The sequence below is a fragment of the Canis lupus genome, chromosome 18 (assembly GCF_003254725.2).
Source record: "Canis lupus dingo isolate Sandy chromosome 18, ASM325472v2, whole genome shotgun sequence".
NCBI lineage: Eukaryota > Metazoa > Chordata > Mammalia > Carnivora > Canidae > Canis > Canis lupus.
This window is the reverse complement of record NC_064260.1, coordinates 18,268,821-18,292,293: the sequence shown is the minus strand read 5'-3', so window position 1 is coordinate 18,292,293 and position 23,473 is coordinate 18,268,821. Positions and strand designations below refer to the sequence as shown.

At 38.4% G+C, this 23,473-nt stretch overlaps 1 protein-coding gene across 1 annotated transcript in view; it reads left to right on the top strand.

Annotated features, from left to right (window-relative positions):
* MAGI2 (membrane associated guanylate kinase, WW and PDZ domain containing 2) overlaps window positions 1-23,473 on the top strand; it is a 1,104,679-nt gene that overhangs the window by 802,857 nt on the left and 278,349 nt on the right. Inside the window, exons 17-18 of the mRNA XM_049096782.1 lie at window positions 18,057-18,178; window positions 20,108-20,290. Coding sequence (XP_048952739.1) covers window positions 18,057-18,178; window positions 20,108-20,290 — 305 coding nt within the window. The remainder of the gene's footprint in view (window positions 1-18,056; window positions 18,179-20,107; window positions 20,291-23,473) is intronic.

Here is a 23,473-nt window from a genome sequence, read left to right as displayed (position 1 = left end):
GGCATTGATGTCAGTATCTTGGAATCATATAAATTTGTAATACTAATATTCAGTTAGTGTAACAACGCAAGGTAGTCTTCATTGTAAATCTGTAGTTAAAATGTTGATTCACTAATTCTATTAAGAATGATGGATAATGGGTTTTCTGTAGAGCTATCGTTTGGAGTGTTTAATTACACACTCACACAATTAGAGGTGTGGTTCCAAATATGACAAACATTCCATGTTCCTGTCTAGTGGCAAAAAGAAAGCCTGTGCTAGAACACTAGCAATCTAATTTAGTAGTCAGCCGCCCTCTTCAAACAGACTAGGCAGTGGGAGCAGAAGTTGCACAGTGGCCAGTCTGTCGTCAGCAGGTCATGTCAGTTTGAAATGAGCCTGTACCTCTGGCACACTTGCACGTGACCTCTTTCTCCTTGTCAGCCAGAGACAAGCAGATAGGAATTCTAGCAATCAGTAGCAGGAAAGTGTTTATACAATTTGAAACTGCAAAGCCTAGATTAAATCGTTTTTGACCATTATTACCAACTTTACTTTTCTATTGCCATTATTCTGTCCTGTGCAAATTCAGTTCTTAAGGTTATAGATTTAGGGGCACCTGGGTGGCTCAGTCAGTTATCTGTCTTCAGCTCGGGTCATGATCTCAGGGCCCTGGGACTGGGCCCCGCATCGGGCTTCCTGCTCTTCGGGAGCCTGCTTCTCCCTCTCCTGCTTCCCATGCTTGTGTGCTGTCTCTCTCTCTCTGTTAAATAAATAAATAAAATATTTTTTTTAAAAAAGATTATAGTTTTAATGTATTCAAAAGTCAGAAGAATTATCACCACCATCATCAAAATGGTTAACATTTATTGAGTGCTTAGTATGTGCCATGAACCGGACTAAGTGCTTGACAATCTTTACCACATTTGTAAATCCTCAATATAGCAGTGATGAGATAGGTTGTCTTAAGTGTACAGATAGGGAAATTCTGGCTGTGGAAGGTAAGTAACTTACCTAGTATCACACATTATTGAAAAGAATGGCTGTGATTTAGACGTAGGCACTCCGGAGCTTGCTCAAAATCATCGTCCTATAAATTTAGCATTCAAAACCTGTAATATTGTGAACAAGCCTCTGAGACTCATCACTAAGAAGAATGAGGGATCCCTAGAGTGTTTCCTCTGTGTCCCACCTCTAGTACAGTTTCACCGTCACAGGAAGATGTCCAACAAGGAGTGGTCATTGCTGCACATAGCCAGAGAGACTCTTCTGACCCAAGCATTCTGAGCTTTTAGCTCTTACCAATAACTTGAGAGTGGCTCTAGATAAGATGATCACTGGCATTAAGACTTGCAAGACCTGAAAGAAGAGGAGTTCATACTGGGTGGACCTTAACATAGGGATGCTGGCACTGGTTGGAGCAGTAGGGGCAGCCACACGGCTCTGCATTTTAGAGAACAATGGGCCCTACTCAACATCTTTCCTTATTTCATCTGCAGACAGGAAGATGGACCAAGTTCCTCCACTGTGAAACAGCAGAAGGAAGTTAGCCCCATTTTTCCTGACAGACACCAAATCCATAATAGTACAGCACTTAACAATGTATTAAGAAGCCCTTAAGTTACTAACTAGAAATGTAACTGTCACTGTTCATAAAGAAAAGAAAAAAAATTCAACGAAAAAAGTGTAAAATGTAGAGTTGAACAGCTGTGACTTTTGTACAAATGTGGTTTTTTCTCCTCTTTTGTGAAATTATGTCTGCTGGGTACATTTTGGTTTCAATGGCAGTTACACAATTTGCTTAACTAGCTAGTCCAGAAGACACAATTTCCTGGAACAGCTTTCATGCAAAGCTGCCTCCTCTGGCACAGACGGAGAAGCAAACCATATAACTACAGTTAAAATGATAGTGGGGACTGACAGATGTGATTTTCATGGAAAGGTTTTACAAGTTTTCCATGTGATGTCACACATCTGCTACTATAAAATGCTACTTGTATACAATTCCAGAAAGCCTGAAAGATACTGCATAATATCTTCAATGTAACATTAAATGTAAAAGGAAAATCACATTCATTTCACAGTTAATGATGGGTATTCGTCATGATGGTGCAAGTTGGAAGGTGGCTGGAGAGGAGTCCAGCACAGTATCTTATCTTAAGTATGTTTTTCTCCTTCATAGCTTTGAGTAGTTTTCTGAATTTTCCCAGAAAAACTTCCTAACTTTAGGATTTTTTTTTCAAATCAGCATGAATGTAAAATATTTCCAAATAGAAATAAACAGAAAAGAATATCCTTTTATTTTTTAAGATTTTATTTATTTATTCATGAGAGACACAGAGAAAGAGGCAGAGACACAGGCAGAGGGAGAAGCAGGCTCCATGCAGGGAGCCCAACATAGGACTCTATCCCAGCTCTCTAGGATCACGCCCCAGGCCGAAGGCAGGTGCTAAACTGCTGAGCCACCCAGGGATCCCCAAGAATATCCTTTTAAACCCTGTTTGTTCTTACAGATTTTTTTTCCAAGAGTGAAAGTTTAATTTTTCAGACTTTCAGCTTTTCCTGTTGATCTTCAAACACTGGCAGACTTTTCTTGATATTTTTTAAGTAGGCATTTAACAAAGAAATCCTTTCCCCAACTTACAATTTTGTGACATAGAAGATAATAAACTGGAGTACCATTGTTGGTGAAGTTGTTCAGTGGTATTCTATGCTAAAGTGAGCTTTAAATCTTGTAAATAGCACTTGGTCATATCAATTATTGCCATTTAGTAGCCAAAAGGATGGGCTGCAGAGTGTCACAGGATACCAGCCTTGCAGCTTTCCAGCTGTGAGATCTCAAGTAGACAGGTTATGCAGAAGGAGGATGAAGAAGAGGAGGAGAGAGAAGGGAGGAGAGGAAGACTTTTTATTGTGCAATTACCACATGCCAAGTAGTATTCTAAGTGCTTTACATATACTAGCTCATTTAATCCTCACCAAAAACAACAACAACAAAACAGTAAAGTTTGTACTGTTATCCTATTTCATAAAGAAACTGAGGTACAGATAGTATTACAAGTGCTAAATAATAGAGCCAGAATTTGAACCTGGATAGTTTCACTCCACAGCTGCTGTTTAGCAATCAACAGATATGTAATAAGTGCTCAATAAATGCTATTTTTATCTTCTGTATCCCAACAATATGGATAAGTCTTCTCCTTATGGCATTACTTCTGTAGCTCATTCATGATTACAATATACCTCAAAAAGTGAACAATTCTAAGGCAAATTATTTGATTTGTAAGAAATATGTAATTTAATCTCATGGTGAGAGCATGCCGTGTGGAATAAAGAATGCTTGCTGTTCCTTTAGAATTAGTAATGATTCCATAAACCCTTGAAATGATAAAGCAAAGACTGATGTTTCTGTGGCTTCCAAAAGGGTTGAGGTTTCAGAGTAATCCGTAAGGATGTTATTTTTGTCATAGTTATCTATAGTACATGTCATCTTATATAGCTGGGGATTTGTGAAAGTAATAGTAGAAATAGTAATGTTTAAGGCACTATTTTAACTTTTAATGTGCTTTCACATCCATTATCCCAAATGACAGTCACAATATTTACAACAGGGAACCAATCCTTTGAGGACTTCATTGAGTTCTCCAAGGGCAAATGGCTAGTAAGGTTGATGCTTGATGAGGTCTGCTGCCCGATAGAGCTAAGAGAGACCATTCAGTAGAGTAGCAATTTACATTAATATAAAATGTCTGTACTTTACAAAATATTTTCTCATACTTCTTAAACAAGCATTAATCAGTTCACTTCACAAACAAAAGGAACAAGTGTATTTAAATAAATACTGAATATCTGATCTCTTCTGAACTATAGGCAGCTCTTTTTTGCTAAGTCAGCAGACTTCCATTTTTACCTTGTTTGTATGAGCCAGGCCAATTTCATCCTTTCAGCCTGTGAAACAAGCAATCTAGCCTCTTAAGTGAAGGGCACGCTAGCTCCATGCATATGCTCTTTACATTACATTAGCATCTCTGATAGTTTGTAACTGGCGATTCCTAATTACTTACTGATATGATATAAATTTCAACTGGCTATTAATTTACTTTCCTAACACTGTGGTTCAACTGCAGATTAGTAGAAAGCCTTATGGCTTTCTTTTACTCTTTATGCCAGGGTCCCTCAAATTTTTTAAATTGCAATCCATTCAGTCAAAATGAAGTCCCATGTCCAGTCTTCTTACCACTACTCTCCAGTCAGGCTCTGAATGCACACCCCTCATCCACCCCTTACCTGAGATTGGAGATAATTTTTTCATGTTGTGAGGCCCTTCACCACTGCTGGTTCATTCTCATATGATCAAAATATGTTCTATATTCTAGTTACCCTCTCCTCCCTTGAATTCCTTTTCAAATGAAGGAAAGAAAACTTGACTCTGTAATTAAAAACACACTTTTTAGCAACTGTTTGATCTCATAAACCACTGTATTTAACAAATCTTTGGGCCACAGATAAAGAGTGTTTTCAACATCCAGAGATTTAAATTGGTTTAATTGCAGGTGGAATTTTACAAATAGCCATGAATTATTCACCCTTGGCATCAGAGTTACATATAAATGTTTTTTAAAAATATACAAGTTTTACAATTCTAGTGGATTGTTTTCTTTGTCTTAAAGTCAGTAAAAAAGACAAAGGAATCATTACTCCAGCATCAACTTTTTTTTGAGAATATATTTGTGAATATATTCATAAACACTTTGGGGAGAGTTGTTTGTTTCTAGGCATTTTTTAAATGAATCTAGCAAATTAAATTGGGCTCCTGTTTTGGTGCATCTGCAGAGGTTAAGCATAGGCACGTAGTCCAGTAGCACACGAGGCAGCACAAAGCAGGGGGACTTAGTGTAGAGGCAGCAATGTGAGGGACAGAGTCCCTGAGCCCTCATCATCTCAAGGAGAGAGGGCAGGTGGTCTGAACTGGAAACACCATGTTGTGTGCTCCTGATGAAAGACCATCCTTCCTTCTTCCTCATTTTTATAGGACCATGAGAACTTGAAACTGGTCTTTTGAAGTCAGGGAAGACAGCCTGCATTTGGGGGACTGCTGCTCAAGTGAGTTGCAAACTTTTGAGATAGATATGAGTTGTGTGGACCCAGATATGAGCTGAGAGGACCCAGAGCCCCGTGGGAAGAGCTGTCCCTCCTGCTGCAGGAGGGGACTCCAGTCCAATGTAGTTCATAGTGAGGCAACCCAGAGAAAGCTGCCACCATCTTTCACTGAACAATCCTGCTTGCCTCTTGCCAAGGCAATGTCATGTGACACATACAGAGATCATTGTTATTATTCTATAATTTGTACAACAGTTAGTTTATATAGCTTAGTTATTCTCTCTTTGGATGAAACATGCCAGGCTTCTTGTGGGTGAACTGCGGATTGTTGTCTCATGCTACCAATCTGTATCATCGCACACTTTGGAGTCATATCTTAGACTAAGTTCTGAAGTTAGCACATAAAGTGAAAATTGCACAGAGTCAAAATTATCCTAAAAATCCCTCAGGATCACAGCATGTTGAAAACTAGCATAGTGAAACAACACAACCATTTTTTCCCCTTTGGTGTTAGAAGAGAGTTCTTTCTGGAATTATAGTACTTGGCTGGCATTTAGGTCTTTTAGATCTTTAATAGATACATAAGTGGAATCACATTCAGCTTAGAGAGATGCTATACCAGCAGAGGGATGAGGGAGCTTGGTCAAACCAAGGAAGTAGCCGGCGGATAACATTCTTTGGACGGCCTATTATTGAATAAAATGGAGGATGGTCACCCTAAGTGGGTAAAATGTAATGCCTTCCACCCCCACATGAGAACTTTAATCTCCTCCTTTTCAGTATGCGGATAATGTTTGTCAAAATTCATGCTATGTCACAGACCATGATGTTAGTAATAGTTGTCCTTTTTGCATCCATGATTTTGAATTCACAGGCAAGTACAAAATTACACTTAACCTCCCTGGCTTTTATCTATCAAATGAGTGGTTTGGATTAGGTGATTGCTAAGGTCTTTTCTAGTTCAAGGAATATCCACTGCACCTGTGTTAACAAGAATAACTTTGGTCATTTTCCTGTGTGAGCTTCATTATTTCCTCATTATAACTGGTAATCAAAGAATACTTAAAATTTGGAAGCATTTTCTTTCCATTTCCACCTGTTATTTGGCTAGACAATAACATATATATTACCATTTTAAAATTTTTATTTTAATGGTTTTAACAACCCTATCACATGAGTGTTAGGAAAAGGTTTCCAAAAGGATGAATTATTATAATAGAATCTCCTTACTAAGCTATGGAAAACAATATAAATGTACTTGGTATCAACAGACATGAAATGATGTTACAATTGCTGTGAAAAGGGCAAAAAGATAAAGATAAGCTTATAAACAAAATCTCAGGGTAAGAACTATATTTTTCACCATTATCGAGCCTGAACTCATTTGAAAGGAATACTATTGTCCCCTTTTTTATGATTTTAAGCAACATTGTTAAACATTATTTATTACCAGCATTTAACAGGCGACTTCGTATTTAAGTAGATGAAATTGTATTACAATAGACTCAACTAATTGTGTAATAGAAACAGATGGATTACAAAAAGTTTTATTATCAAATTTCACGTTTAAATTCAATCTAGCTAAGTAGGATGAACTTTAAAATTGTCAAGGAAAAAAAATCATTCTGTGGCTTAGAAGAATAATTGGCTGTAGGCAAAAGACAGTCAATTTGCTATGATAAACCAATAAAATTAGTTTTGCACTAATTTAGTCTAGAAGAAACCCACCACTAGGTGTGTAGTTTCTGACAGCTTTAAGTACCATGTATTAAGGTTATCATATGTTAAAACATTAGTTTAAATTTCCATGAAGCACAACACTCCTGTATGGAGGCTGACAAAGTCCCCTCATCCTGTTTTTACTTCACTTTCTTTAGTTTTGAGTGAAAAAAAAGTGTATATATATTTTTTCAGATAGATAAAACAATAGGAATGATTTGTCCTTCTTTTCTCTGTAATATTACTTAGTAATTTAGTTTGTGGCATTGACTTAATGTTTAAATACTTAGTGACTAGTTGGTCCAGAAAAAAATGATATTCATAGCTACCAGTTAGTCAGCACTTGCTAGTTGTTGGTGAGGACAGCAGAGAGTGCAGGTGACTCCCCGCGCCCCTGTTATTCCTCAGGATTCCACAGCTTACAGGTACCTAATATGTGAGTGTGATGGGGAGAGTTCACCAGCATTCCCTGTTCCACTGTGCTACCATATAAGGAATTTCTTGCTGAGTAAGTATCTCATTTTCATTTCTTATTGTATCACTGGACCTCAGCAGGACCTAACATGCCCTTTTCAAAATCTGAGACAAGTCATGCATATTTGTGTTATTGACTACCTCGTTCTCACTCACATAAACTTTAACCTATTCATAAACATTAATGCAGAATCATCTTATTATCAATATCGTAATTGCCAGAGACATGGCCCACCTTCAACTTCCAGAGTTTTAAGGGCACAGTTCAAGAAAATTGAGTTAGGATTAACCCTAAAGGAATTTAAAAGACAATCCTTGAAGGAGACTCTTCTGGCTTGAAAAACACTCTATGCAAAGCCAGGGATCCTGGGAGGGTTCCACCCATGTTCTCATTACCACTCAACTTTTCACAGTATGCAAAACATACACGTGCTTGTGCGCACACACAAAAGCCCGTATTTATGTGTACATAATCTTTGGGTTCTTTAAAAAAGAACCAAAATCATTTAATAACCAACATAATGTGCCCTCAAAATGTTTGCCTTCAGAAAATCAGCAGGTAATTTACCATCCCGCAAAGGTTACCAGTTTCACAGTGAATCCTGGGAAAAAGAAATTCAGTATCACCTCACCAAAATAAATTAAAGATAACCGAACACAACCTATGCATATATATATATCATTTGAAAAGTAAGTGTCTCTTTGTGTCAGAACCACATAAATCAGTGTTGTTGGGTTTGGTACTACACAGAGCTGGATGTGAATCATACATCTGCCCCTTACTATGAGATCTGCAGAAAATCCTTTACCCTTGTTGAGGAGCAGGTGAATTAAAAGTAAGGAACCCCTTTAATTGAGGGTTTGGCATATAGTATTTGCTCAGTGAAGATTAGTTCCCATCCCCCTCTACCATTCACCATTTCCCTTTATTTTCTCCTTTCTTTACAAGGCTGATGATGTTCATTCTCTAAACAGTTGTTCCTTTCACCAAATTGTGGCATCAATCAAATAATTTAAATCAGAACAAGAACTAAGTAACTTTAAAAGTGTTCTAAATGGAATGTTGTCCCAAAATATTCAACATCACACCTTTCATCTTCTTTATTTAGAGATTCAGAATGAAAAATTCAAACTCAAAAAAAAAAAAAAAAGAAAAATACAAACTCAGCCCAGCATGGGGGCCTTAATTTGCCAAACTTACACGTGTATTATGAAAAGGAACAAACATGTTATGTGAAGATACATACCCCATTACAGCGACCATGAAACGACCATCTAATCTGTATGAAGCTTTGCTCTTCCAGTAACTGGCACAGTTTTAGACATAGCGTGCTAACTAGGTAAAACTATGCAACCATACCTGTCCCCCAAAAAGCAGTCTATTGAAAACAACAGTGAAGGAACTCATTTCCCCCTTCTTTACTCTTGGTTCTGCTGAACCTTTATCCTTTCTTCCCACTACTTTTTTCCCCCATGCCTTTCTTCCCAGGGTCCTTAAATTCTCAGAATGAGAGCCTCCTGCCCACACTCAGGCCCCACCATATCACAATAAATGTATTTTCCAAGTATCAAAATAAAAAATTTTTTTTTAATTTTGTCAGGTTTTCTAGTTCTTCCTGCATTACTCTCTAGCATGTAAAAGGAATTGCTATGTATTTTATTTCCCCTGGTCCAGGCAGTAATAAAGACCCAATAGTCAAGCATGATATTTTTTTAATATGTTTCTTACTATGGTTATTGGACCTGGAAACTTTGAGAGTTTTGGTATTATATGGAATTGGAATTATCTTCATATCCTGTTGACTGTGAGAATTGGCCACAGTCCTGCCCTACTCTTACCCATCTCTCTTTATTAGCACTCTTTCCCTGGCTTCCTCCTTCCTGGATAATTGCAGACATCAGTGATGCTGCCTGCATGATTCTTCACGATTCTGAGTGTCTTTAAAATTCTCTGACACTCCTTCTAGCCAGGCTCCAAAGTATTCCTGTATCGTTGGCTGAGTATGTCTATCATTATTTATGAGTGATGTATGGAATTCAGCGGGCTTAGACTATAACGTGACTTCACATTTTAACAGCTCATGTGTAATTAATTAATCAATAAGAACCCAGTTCAACATAGAGTGTATTACAGGTCAGATTATTTTCATACCTTCAGCAATGATACTGTCTAGTTCTCTGGATGATATGATTCTTTATCGTTCTGGAGCATCTCTTACTCATCCTCATAGCCCCGGCTAAGAACAATACCTAGTGCACTGGAGGTGGCCAGTGAATGATGCTGAAATGATTGACAATTCTAGGGAGCACCACAACTTTCCTATTTGGTTGATACGGTAAAATTCATAATATGCCCCCCCACCCGCCCACGTTCAGGAATAAGTCACATCCTCCACGATGGAGACTTTCAGAGCTACACCTGCCCATTACACTAAAGTCATAATGGAAGTAGGTAGACTTTCTGACAAAACCACACCCACCATGATTTACAACTAGTTTCTCAGTCTTATAGCTTTCATTGCCTCGCTCTGTCTCCCACTCTCACACCAGCCACAGGCAATCACGTGCATATGTGTACTCACTAGATTATCCTCTAGCTAAGCAGAATTGAATACTCCTGAACACCTTTGTATCCACTCTCTCCCTAAAATGTACCCCTCCGTCTGGCAAAATGCATTCTAGAATCTGCTCCAGTGTTGCTTTTTTTGTGTGTGTATGTGAGGCTTTCCCTGAACGATCAGACTAAGTTGTCTTTTCTCCTTGTCCTGATTTACCAGGACTCTCTCAATTTTACAACTGAAAGTCTCATCATGTCACATGATGAGCACTGGGTACTATATGCAACTGACGAATCACTGAACTCTACATCTGAAACTAATGATGCACACTATATGTTGGCTAATTGAACTTACATTAAAAAAAAAAGAGTCAAAAAAAAGAAAAAAAAAAAACAAACAAAAAACCCCTGGAAGTCTCATGCCCTGGGAAATCCCTTAGTTCTAGGAAACTGAGGTGGTGGGTCACCTGACTTGTGTGTCTCCCCAGGAAAATAATGCACTCAGCTGGTGAGGGGGTTGTGTCATATTCATGTTTGTGTGCCCTAGTGCCTAGAAATCTGATGAATTAAATGACCTTCCATATGAGACTTGAAGGACAAAGCCATTCAATCAGTGTTGGAAGAGGATGTATTAGTCTTGTCTCTTAATACAGAAAAATCCTGGAATAGTGTAGTCTTCTGGTTTCCCTCTAGATAAGTTCTATTTTACCTCTAATTTTGTAACTCACTGCTTATGCTCAATTGAGAAGCCAAAGTTTAGAAATACCTTTGATGATAATAGTATTGCACCTAGCAATAACATTTAAGAAAGATATTTATTGGAATGAGAAAGGATGGATAGAACATTTTTATGTTATTTTTTATTAGTTTCAGAGGTAGAATTTAGCGATTCATCAGTAGAAAACATTTTTAAATGCATGCCCAGTGGTTCTGAAATGTTGAAAAATGAGTCTGTGTATCTTGTAGGTCCTGGGGTCTTCATGACATGATTGGCAGGGCACATTGCTATTTCTGCCAGAAGTAAAATTATCAAGTTGTCTGTGTAATTGGTAGATAGTAATGGCTAAGTGATAAATACCCCTTATGTGTAAAATACATATTATAGGCCAGGGTCTTAACTAAGTAACTTAGTACTACTACTACTGGAGAAGGGAAGAGAGAATTCACTTATCTGAAAAATACATCCACATTTGGGAAAGTCAGGCTCATGAGGGATGGAGGACAGACTCCTTAGCCATCAGAGTTGCAGCAATAATATATGGATACTCTCCTCTGTTGGCTGTGAGTCCACCTCCCACCTGGACACCATATCCCCAGGTCAGACACTCTTTCGTCCAGGAAGAGTAGGAGCAGGTAACATGTGAATAACTCAATCTGCCCACCCACATTCACAAAGCAAACACACATTACCCTCAGGTAAGTCGGGAATAATGAATGGACATTTATACAGAGAAAATTATCACTTAAGTGTTCGAACTGCAAAGAAATCTTTCAGGAGGTGGGATTCAATTATTCTGTTAAAAAAATGTTCCAAGTAAAATAGATTCAATTCTTCCATTTATCCAAAGCTCAAATTTTAAAATAAAGTGTATTTAAAACATTCGTCTTTAGACTAGTACTTTTAAAATTTAGCTTTTCAAAGCACTGTAAGACATACTTTGTATTATGTAAGCCCTATTTTAAAATCTTTTTGTTCCTGTCTTATCTCCCCTATTACACTTCATCTTTGATTGATCTTTGCCCCTCCTTGCCTCCTTGCACCCTCTTCCATAGTGCCGAGCACAGAGTATTTGAGAAACAAATATTTGATGAATCACAATAGCATTGATTGACTACTTACATCCAGGTACTGGTCTGAAGTGATTTATTTATTCATTTAAATTCATTGAATGTGCACAACTCTATGAAAAACAACTCTACTTTTATACCAACTTTCCAGATGAAAAATTCTGAAGCACAAAGAGTGTAAATGATGTCCTCGAGGTCACACATTTAGAATGTGATGGGGCTTGGGTGGAAATCCCAGCAAGATGACTATAGTGACTAAGCTCTTAATAACTTCCCTGCCCTCCGGGGGAAGGGAAAGTTGGCCCCAGGAGATCCCCAGAGGGTTATTATCCTCTCTTGGTTTCCAAAGCATGAAGTAGTTTTCACTACTTAAAACTTGATAGTGGAGAAAAGTTTTAAGGAGTCTTCTCAAGGTTTATTTTAAAATGAATGAAGTATGCATAGAGTGGGTGCAATGTATATGTTTGCCAATGCAGTTGCAGTCTAGGGGTTCAGATGTGAGGAGGTAATAGGCAGACTTTCCTGACTGCCCAGAAGTGGGGGAATCAAAACTGGGGTCACAGAATACCCAGGGAATTCCAAGCAACCAGGAAATTCATACTCTGATTCCATACGGGAATTATTTTGTTTTATTTTGTTTTTTTTTTTAGTAGTCCAAGTAAAATAGATTTTTGGAAGCCCTCAAAGGAGCTTACATAGAAGGAATGATATCCTGAGCCACAACCACAAATCCCAAGCCAATCTCCCCACATCCAGTGCTGAGTGGATGCCTTTCTGGGCCCCCTTCATTTCATCCCTAACATAGTGCTTTTCCATAGGAGCACAAGATAGCAGCTGCTACTTATCAGCTTCTCAGATCCAAATCTTCCATCACCATAGTAGGCTGACCTTTTCACCTATCACAAAAATGTCTTGGAAGATTCTCTGTTTTGAAGGATTTCGTGAGTCTTCACCCAAAGGCAGATTGGCTGTATCACATACACTGGCCCTAAGCTTCACATCAAGTTCTGTCACAAGATGGATTTTAGGGGAGACTTAAACTGGAAACCTGTGACATCTCCCACTTTTCATGGGTGCCCACCTCCCACCCATGCGCTTACTCAATAAATACATACTGAGCACTGGCCACCTCATGTCTTAGAGTAGTTAGCGTAGCCACTTTGACCACCTTGCAAAGGTTTATTTATTTCACCTGTGGTACAATCTCCATTTGAAAGCTACTCTCTTCTCTCTCACATATCAAACCAACGATCCATTTCTAAACTGCCAACTAAAGTCAAGATGGTGGGATAATAGCCAATGGGTACAAAAGATGCCATTTGCAACAATCTACTAAAGTGCCCCTCTCCAAAAACCCAGGAGAAGCAAGGTGAGGCATGAAGAGGCCGGAATATGGTGGGAACACTGGGATTGGGGGTCAGATAATGGCCTTGATGACCAGCAGACCTGTCCTGTGCATACTCACAGGCTTAGGAAGTACAACTTTACTCCCGTGTCTTCCATTCCCTCAGTGAAGGAGGTGCCAGTCAAACAGGACTGACGTGGGACTACTTTTGGCAGTATATCATCCCATCAGCTACAAATATTTTTTTCCCCTCCGTGCATGTTATGAAACTTCCAATATCAGAAGTGCTCTCTTCTGAAGCCACAATAGCATTTCCTAGTACTCCCCAAGGCCACATACAGAAAAAGAGACTTCCACATAAATCTTAATCAGGCAAGAAACTCTTTTTTGTACCTTCTCAGCTTCTAACTCAAGAGGAGATTGCAGCCACCATGGCACAATAGTGTTACCTGGGAAACTTTTTTAATGCCAATGCCTGTACCTCATTCTGAGATAATGGCCCTGTTGATTTAGGGTGGGCCTGAGTCTTTTCTGTTTTTGCTTTTTGTTCGTTTGCTTGTTTTTAAGCTCCTAGGGTTCATTCACTTCCGTATTGTGGCAGTTTCCCTGCCCTAGTGAAAGGAGGGGGTTAAGCTGCAAATGGGGGAACAGGAGGGTAAAGAGAGAAGGCAGTAGAATTCCATCCTTGAACATCCTAATCCTTTCGCCATTCCAACATGGAAGCATCTCACATCAGCACTCCTTCCTTTTGTGAAGGGTGAATGGGGTTGTTAGGATATACCCACTGCAGAATATGGCTTTCATCCCCTTAGCTCGTACCACCTAAAGATTAATACAGTATGACAATAGACCAGATATAATTACAGGGAAAGGACTCTTGGTAGCACCCCAGGTTCCATTTTATATGGAAGCTAGATAAAATAGCTAGCAATTATCTCACAGAGCCTAAACAATGAGAAGGATGATAGCATGTGTCATTCCCATGCTTTATACACATTGTAAGACCCCCAAATCCTTGCTAAAAGGACTTGAAACTATTCATTCTGGAAGCACAGGAAGAGAAAGCTTTCTTTTTCAGCTACACTCATACTTCCTTGGGATAGGCCTTTCTAAGCTTGGAAGCATTTAAGTTTTAAATGAATGCCTTCAGTTGTGACAATGTGAATGTTCTGTAGTAATTAGTTTAGGATACTAAAGCCACACCCAGCTTCCATTGTTTGTGGGGTACAAGTCATGCCAGACTAGTTCACTGGTATTTTCATTCTCTGTGAACTCTAGAAACTCACTTTGATGGTGAATGGAGTATTTTCAAAATAGTATCCATGAAGCCAGTGGGTACATATTGACTTTTCTAAGGAAATACTTAGAATATGCAGGTGGCAGTTGGAGGAACCCAACTGTATATAGAAATGCATCCCAGAATGTTCTTGTAATGTATTTTCTGAGGCTAAAGTTCCTCGGGTGATGAACAGTGACCTAGCAGAACAGAAATAGGATAGGGAATGAAGAGACCAAATCCTTCAGTACACTTCAAAGCTGCTTCTTGGTTGCTCAAAATTGCTAATGTGTATTGGTAAACAAGTCTTAAAACACACACTCCTCACTTAGCTATTTAACAAAATATCGTCTTTCACTGCTTGGGATACAAAGATGAACACATAGAACCTGTATATGGATGTGCATAATCTATAGAAGGAAATAAACATGAAAATCAATTATTAAAATACAGTATGATAAGGTTATGATAGCTTGTGAAATTATCATTTAGGATATTAGGATCAGAGAAAGCTCTCCATCCAAGACTTGGAAAAAAAATTGAAGACTTGGTAACAGGAATAGTATGTCCTCTGAATGTCTTGGGTTTAATTTAAATACTCTGATAACCAGTTTCTCTCTCCCATTGAATTAGCAACTTGAAAACTCAAAGCTAACTTGTAACAGAATGCTGGTAAACAAGTAGAACCCTATATTATCAATTCTATTGACTTTCTACCTAGATTCAACTAATGTCACCCTGATTTTGTTTACTTTCTGTTGTTTTTGTTCCTTAAAAGTGCCACAAATCCTCTTTGTGAGAAGACAGGTTATAAGAAAATAAATAAATAAATAAACTGTGGCAAGAGAAGTCTGTTCAAGGTTTTATGAGAGCCAAGGGAAGAGTGTAGCAGGCTGGCAGTGTTGCTAGGGGAGGCCAGGAGAGGAGTTATAGCACAGATGGGAAAAGCATCATAATAATAATGACCCTGACAGCAGTACTTATTAATAATAGTAATAAAGAATAGCCAGACCTTCAAGAATAAACAATAACTAGACCTTACAATTGTGGGGTCCTCTGTATGTATCTGTGCTTTGCAAACATTATTTCTCTGATCCTCACAGCAATCCCAACAAACAGATATTAATGTCCCTATTTTACACACGAGAATATTGATGTCTATGGAGGTGAGTAATTTGTGCAAAATGCCACTTCGAGCCCAGGTCGTCTTGTTTCAAATGATGCAATATTGCTACCCTGAAGCTCGCATGGAAAGATAAGGGGATTGACACGGTGTTGTCAACAAGAGTAGCTCCAAATATGTCCAAAAAGGGTATGTGGGGATACAGCCAAAGGGGAAGCTACAGAGATAAGGAAGGGCCAAGTCAGGAATAATATTTCTTTAGGTTATAGGAAGATTTCAAAGGATTTTAATAAGAAGGTTACATGAAAATGGAGAAAAGGGAAGAGAGGCCTCAAACTCTGATCCTTTTGAAATCCAGTGGGGCTGTCAGAGTTTCCAGGGCAAAGAAGCTTTGAAATATCATGTGCCGTAGTTCACTACATGCCACAGATCACAGTGACTCCTTGGGGCACAAGAGCATTACAATTGTATTTATTTCCAATGGGAAGTGATTTTACATAAGGCAGATTTACTTTGAACTCTATCCTGGTAACTTCCATTACCTAAGAAAGTTGTCGTGAAGCACTTTCTTCCTAAATAGCACCAGAGACAATGTTAGAGAAAGGGCCTAGTGCTCTTAAATACCCCATCCCATGAAGCCTTTCTATGGACTTAAAATGCTGACAGTGATGGTGATGAAAACATGGTGACGGTGGTGGCAGGTGGCTGCCGCTAGTTACTGAACTATGTTTGATCCCCTGTGCCAGCATTTACTACTTCATTGAACCCTCACAACCTCCCCAGGAGGAAGGCAATATTATGTCCATATGACAGATGAAGGTTTAATCACACAGCTAATCAAGTGGTAAAGCTAGATTTTGAATGCAGGGCCAAATGACTGCGAGCCTTGTGGCAGACAGCTACCCTACCCTGCCTCCTATGAGGAAGCAATGAGATACTGCAGTTATCTTATCATGTTTGTTTGTTTGTTTTAAGATTTATTTATTTATTCATGAGAGACACGCAGAGACATAGGCAGAGGGAGAAGCAGGCTCCATGCAGGGAACCTGATGCAGGACTCAATCCCAGGACCCCAGGATCATGACCTGAGCCAAAGGCAGACGCTCAACCACCCAGCCACCCAGCTGCCCCTCTTATCATGTTTCTGACGACTGCTTCTTTGTCTCACAGGAATTATCTGATTTACAATAATAGAAAATTGGTTTTGAAACATTGCTTCTTCTACCTCCTTTTCTTTCTCATACGTACTTTTAGAAGACATAATGAGAGGATTTGTGTGTTGTGATTTGTGTTGCACGCACACACATTAAATATGTGTGCACATAGGGCGCCTGGGTGGCTCAGTCGATTAAGCGTCTGCTTTCAGCTCAAGTCATGTTCTTGAGGTCCTGGGATGGAGTCCTGCATCTGACAACCGACTCAGCAGGGAGTCTGCTTCTCCCTCTCCCGCTGCCCCTCCCCCTTCCTTGTATGCTTGTTTTCTCTCTCTCTCTCTCTCTCTCTCTCTCTCTCTCTCTCAAATAAATAAAATCTTTAAAAATATATGTGTGCATTTACCAGTGTGAACTCATACGTTGAAAAGAGAATGTGTGGTTAAGAATTGCATTTTTTGGGTCAGATCTGTGCCTTGCCACTTCCTAGGCGTGAGATTTAGAGCAAGTCATCGGACCTTGTGTGTCTCAGTCTCATTGCCTTTAAAATAGCAATGATTCCAATTCAAGACTGTTGCTTAACTACATTGAGAAAATATATCTGCAGTACTTATTAGCATAGAGTTATTTAGTCAGAATTGTTCATTCCTCTTCTAATTCTGCTTTGGTTTTCAGGCTTTCACGCCATAATCCTATTTCTATTTGTACACAGACCAAAGACCAATGTATATATGAGCCCTCTCATGGGAGCATTCATATCCTAGAGAAAGAGCTATATGTCACTGCCACAAGGCGGAGTTGTTAGTTCCTTCCCTCTCCACTGACATGGAGCCCTAAATTTCATACAATAATTCATTAAACTGTAAGGAGTCTATCAGGGATCCTTATACTATAAGCCCTCAGGCTAGCTGACCCACAGCTGCTTCAAGCCACTCTGAGTCTGATATCTATGAGTTTATCATCTCATTATATCAAATGTGAATACTCTACTTTCAACTGATGAGCATTAACCCTCCTACAGGTATTCTATGACTTCCATTAATATCCTTGAGAGTCCTTCCTTCTGTATCCCAGCCCTTCAATCCAGGTCTGTCTGACACTAAAACGTGTAGACGCTGGTTGCTAGTAATCCGTGAATTCAACTTACCTTGGTAGGTATGGAGACTTTGCAAAGCTTAGATGACACTCTTTGCAACACCATTCAGTATAAATTTTGTTGGTTGATCATTTATCTTAATGCATCAAACTCATGTCAAACTAACAGAGTAGACCAGAAAGCAAGTGCACATTCTAGGTCTTTTGGTTGAATCATGCATAATTGAAACACAGTAACATATGATAGTGGCATTGAGATCTCTGCTCCTGTCACATAAATGTGCTCTGTACACAGGCAGCCCCAGCAGAGGCCTGACCTCATGCCTAGCGGGGCACTTGACTAATCACATAAGGTGTCCCTTAATCGCCTGCTCTCTGTAGAGCTATACATATGTTCTCTTAAATGACTTTGTCCCACTGTTATCCTAATTTGAAATTTTATTTTTCAGCCACATAAACAGAAGAACACAGTTTGAAAACCCTGTCCTGGAAGCAAAAAGGAAGCTACAGCAGCATAACATGCCCCACACAGACCTGGGAACAAAGCCCCTGCAGGCGCCAGGTTTCCGAGGTGAGTACCATGTCCATCTGCACTGTTTCAAAGGGAAAAATTATCTACCAAACTGTCTGCTCTTCCAAATATGCCTTTAGCTTAGACTATTTCAAATAATCAATTTGCTTTCCCCAAGCCCCTCTATTAGCTTTAGCTGGATGTTTGCTCTGTCTCTAAACTAATGCACTTAGCAACCATGGATTAAATTAAAGCCTCCGGCAGTACCTTATAGGAATTTACAGCATGGTGCCAGGTGGAGACTAATGGGTTTTGACAGTGGTACTGTAAACTGCAGATTCATAGAGACTCGTAGGTGTGTCCTCAAAAGACCACGCAAAAGAATAAGGCTTGTTCTCCTTTATGACAGTAGCCGGCTCCTCGTCGACATTACCTAGGCCCACATGCACCTGCCCCCGCGCTGTCCTGGAGAGGTCGCGCAGCGTGAATGACTTGTCTTACTATCCGCGTGACCACGCGGGGAGGCCTTGGCCCTGCGGTAGGTCCGGGGCTGCTTGCTGCACTTGACCACACCTTGGAGCTACGTGGTGGGATGAGTAGCTGCACAAACTTTTCACGTCTTGTGGGCTCTTACTCGTAAATAAAAGCACGAATATCGCACCACTACAGCACAAAGTGCAATGAATGTAAAGGTCTCACAGTAACTTCTCTCTGATTGTAAATGTTACCTTCATAAAGGGAACGTAGATGGTGAGGTTATAAGCATTTTCCATTTGCATTTCAAAGAAAAAGATGTAAAATAGACTTAAATATAAAATAGAGAATTATTATATTTAATCTTTTTAGTGCAGATCTGTGATGTAAAATTCCAATATGATGACTCATTATATCTATTACATATCATCCAAAATGTAACAACAGCAAAAGCACCAAAATACTTAAGCTAAATCTCTATGTACAGTTTGGCTGTTACAAACATCAAATCATATCACTGAAAATGTAACAACTAAATGTATGTATGTGTGCACGTGCATATGTGTGTGTGTATATATACATATATATACACACACACACTTGACTGAGATAGCATTTAAAGCAGATATTAATTCTATTTCCCAGCATGACTATTATTTTTAAAGCATTTAATATGCTTAGGAATATGTTTATCACAGATCATAACGGGAAAAGCATATTATGTAACAAATTAGTGGCCAAACCTAAATGAATGGGTTCAAGTTTTGTTCAGATGATTTAGGTATATGATTTGAATGTATCAACATTGTTGTTGCAAAATGTGTTACCTTTACATTCATAATTATATGTAGAAATTTTGGCTTGCCTTCTGCTCACACTGTAGAGTATACTAAACACTATGAGGTCAGTAGAACTGTATCTGGTTATCTTTACGGCATCTCACAATATAAGCAAAAGTCAACTCAGTCCCACATCCAGGTGCTCCTTCTAAATAGATTAGACATTTGAATGGATGGTAGCATTCCATGGGTCTTACCCTTTAAAAACTAAAACAGTCCATTTGGGTTTTCTGGTTTTATCCCTTCAAAGTTTTGTGCAGGACCAGCCACTCACACATACCTCCTGATTGGACTCCTTTAGAACAAGAGGAATGTATACAGATGTGTCTGGATGATTTGGGCTCCACTTGATCGATAGGCTTTGATAGCCTATTGATTCAGCCTTTAAAAAAAAAAAAAAAAAAGCCCAAGAAGGGCTACTTTGGTGAATGGAACCCTGACTTGACAGAAAATCTACCAACCAAGCAGCTTTTTCAGCTTTCCTGGATGCTTGGGACTACTCTGTGTTTGCAGGCAGTACTAAAAGTTCTGCTCCTACCGTCACCCCCTGCTTGCTTTTACTACAGGAAACACCCACACTGACCCCTGGCATTGCTGCTCCATAGTTGGCTTTCGCCCGTGTGAGAACTTGCCTTAAATACGCTTTTTCTTTTTTAACTTCTATTGGCCAATGTAGAAAAACCGCTCTTCACCCGGGATGCATCCCAGTTGAAGGGAACATTCCTCAGCATCACTCTAAAAAAGAGCAGCATGGGTTTTGGATTCACCATCATTGGTGGAGATGAGCCTGATGAGTTTCTGCAGGTGAAAAGTGTGATTCCGGATGGGCCTGCAGCCCAGGATGGGAAAATGGAAACAGGTAAGGTGCTTACCGCTCTAGAAATTCTAGAAATTTTACAACACCTTTCTTCCCCCTCACCCAAGGCAAATAGGAGGAGCTTCTTTGTGTGTTCTTAAGTTGAAGGTCAAAGATCCCTTCTCTTTAGGGAAACCAGAAATTATGTTTCTCCTAAGTTTGGGAGTATCAAATTGAAGTATTTTGGAAATAGCTCTAAATATCATTTTTGTCTCGTTTTTCAGACTGCCCCTTCTATTTGCTGGATTTAATGGACTCTTGAGATTGGCACTTTCCTAATTTATTTTTAGAGTTCCTTCTTAGAGATGTGATTAACATTTCATACTATTCTACCTTATGTTCAACCATTGATATTTTAAAATCTGCATTAATCTTGTGATATTCTCATGCTGAATTGCCCAGGTTAGATATTTAAATATGCATGTTCATTTCATAGAAAAAATTTTGAATGGTATTCATCTTTATATGTCCCCATCAATGTTTTAATATATAAGGGTTTTTTCTATAGTTCTTATGAATCAATTTTCACATGCAGTTAGTTGGATGTCTGTCAAATTATAATCAAAATTCATCTAACATGGAGATGCAGAGGCAAATTGTTAAAGGCATGGAAGTATAAAATATGAAAGATGCACAGAGGTAGAAAAAAAAGTAATGAACTAAGCCTGGCTTTGCAGTCTGATTTTAAATTCTCCTACCTGGCCCATGACCTTGGATTAATCTCATAATTTGTAAATACTAGTTTTTTCACTTGGGGGACAAAAAGAAGAAGTCAAATTTGATCTTGTTTACTTAAAATACTGATTCAAGTTTTGTGTAGTGTTGTTTTTGAAATACATTAGAAAGAGTATTATAAAATGCAGGGACTATATCTCCAAAGACCTATATCACCATTACACATTTTTCACAATGTTGATTTAATTTATGATATCAATTCCCCAAAGTTAATGTGTCCTAGTACATACACAAATTAGAGAATTACTTTTGAGGAAATGTTTTCACATCTCTATGGTCTGCATATTTGTTAATTGTTTTATTACCACTAGGTAAATGGTTCCTTCAGAAATAACTTCTTTTCAGGGTCACTAGTGAGTGAATAATAATCCATTTAATAGGTATTGCATCTCCTGAAAAGTTGAGCAAAGTTTTAAAACTAACCCACCACATTTTTCAAACACTACAGTTGTAAAAACCACGTGTACATCATTTTCTGTAAGAGTTCAGTTAGGGAGCGTCCAACTCTACTGTTCGTCTGGTGATATTTTACTCAACATGCACACCTTCATGTTGCCAAAAAATCATAGAGAAATATCAAATGACTCAACTTAAAATCATCTTATTACCTACATTTAGAATAAGAGGAAATTATAGAATGAATACCATCTCAGTAAAAGGACAGGGTTCCCCAAAGCTTTTGAACTTCAGTGAAATACATAATAAACTTCTTTGTTTTCATGATAAGGAATAGTTAGTCATTTTTTCTCTGATCCAACCCACTAGTCCATGTTTCAAAACTATAAAGTGTAAACTTAAAAGAAAAGACATTTGCACAGCAGCACTTTTTCTTACTCCTTTTGCTAGTTTGCTATAACCACAGTCTAAGCTAGCCTTACTAAGCCACAAAGTCAAAACTTTTATTTAGAATTTAGCACATTTTCTTCATTGTTAATCACAAAATAGGTCCTAACAGAAAAAGAACTTATATCTAATTATATTCACTGTTTCGCTTTTATTCCTATTCATTCAAGAAACACATGTTCAGCTCTTCACTTTCACAAACGTTACAGTACACAAGGGTGACAAAGATGGATAGGACATGGCCCAGCTCTCAGGGAGTTATATCTAGGAAGGGGCCTCCGATAGCTAAACAAGGAGTTGTAACACAATATGAATAGGATGAATCTGTAATAACCCTGATGTTGGCACAAAGTTAAGAGAGTGGAAGGAGGAAGCAACAGAAATGTTTAAAAAGAAAAGCATGTTCCTAACCACATAGTCTTATTGGGCTTTTATAGAAATGATCATTTCTCTCATTGGAAAAGAATACAATGAAAGTTTGAAATCGATTGCTTATAAAATACTAAAAAAATTTAAATGTTTATTTTTAATTGTGAGATAATTTTAAGTAAAATGTAAGCGCATTTCTATGACATTCCACAAGTTAGAATAGGAATGGCTCCTCAGTTCATTCAGTTAATATTTTATGAATATCCATATGTCCCAGGTGGTCTGCTAATTATTAGGGATGCAAAAATGAAGAGACAGATGTTTCTATCCTTCAGAAGTTTAACTATAGAAATAATAAGTAGCATGTTACTGAGTATTTACATCAATTCAATAAAAATAAATACAAAGTTCAGAAATAGTACAGAGGAATAGGAGATTGAGTCCATTGGGAGGTGCTTAGAGAAAGAGCCTCATAGAAACGATGATGCCTGAAAGAGTTTTGAATGATGAATACGTGTTTGCTAGGTGTACAAATAAGGAGAGCCATAGGAAGAGGAAACAACATATGCAAAGCCACAGTAGTGGGGGATACCTAGAAAAGTTTATGAGCCATCACAGTATATGGCAATATTCCAACCTCAGTAGCTATTCATGTGAACTAGCAAATAAAAAGATAATCATAACAGGTAAAGGAGAACTATAATGGCATGTAGGAAACATCAAAGAATAGTATATGGTCATCTAACCTCAACTGAAAAACAGAGATATCATAAATGCATGAATACTTATACATAAAATCTTTCTCAAATACAGTTCTTATAGAAATTTTCAACCAATTAGGCATAGAGTAATTTCGACCAATTACTCTATGGCTGATGTTTTCTTCGTGTGTCCCTAGAACCTGAAACAGTGCAAGGCAAATAGCAGGTGCTCCATAAGTATGTGTTGGATGGATGAATGGATGAGTGAATGGATTGTTGGATGTACTTAGAAATTAAGAAGTGAAATTTGAATTGGCTAAATTCTACTTTTACAGCATGACCTGGTGAAGGCTAGTTGGACCTATAGCTTACCAATAAAACAAAACAAACCAGCCTTCCAGTTTCTGGAAGAAATTAAAAAGACAAAAACATGTTAAGGACAAAATTAATTTTCTTTTTGTAATGACTATACAATGAACCTATAATCTATAGGTTGATTATAAATGAACCTATAAATGAACCTAAAGATTTTTTTTAA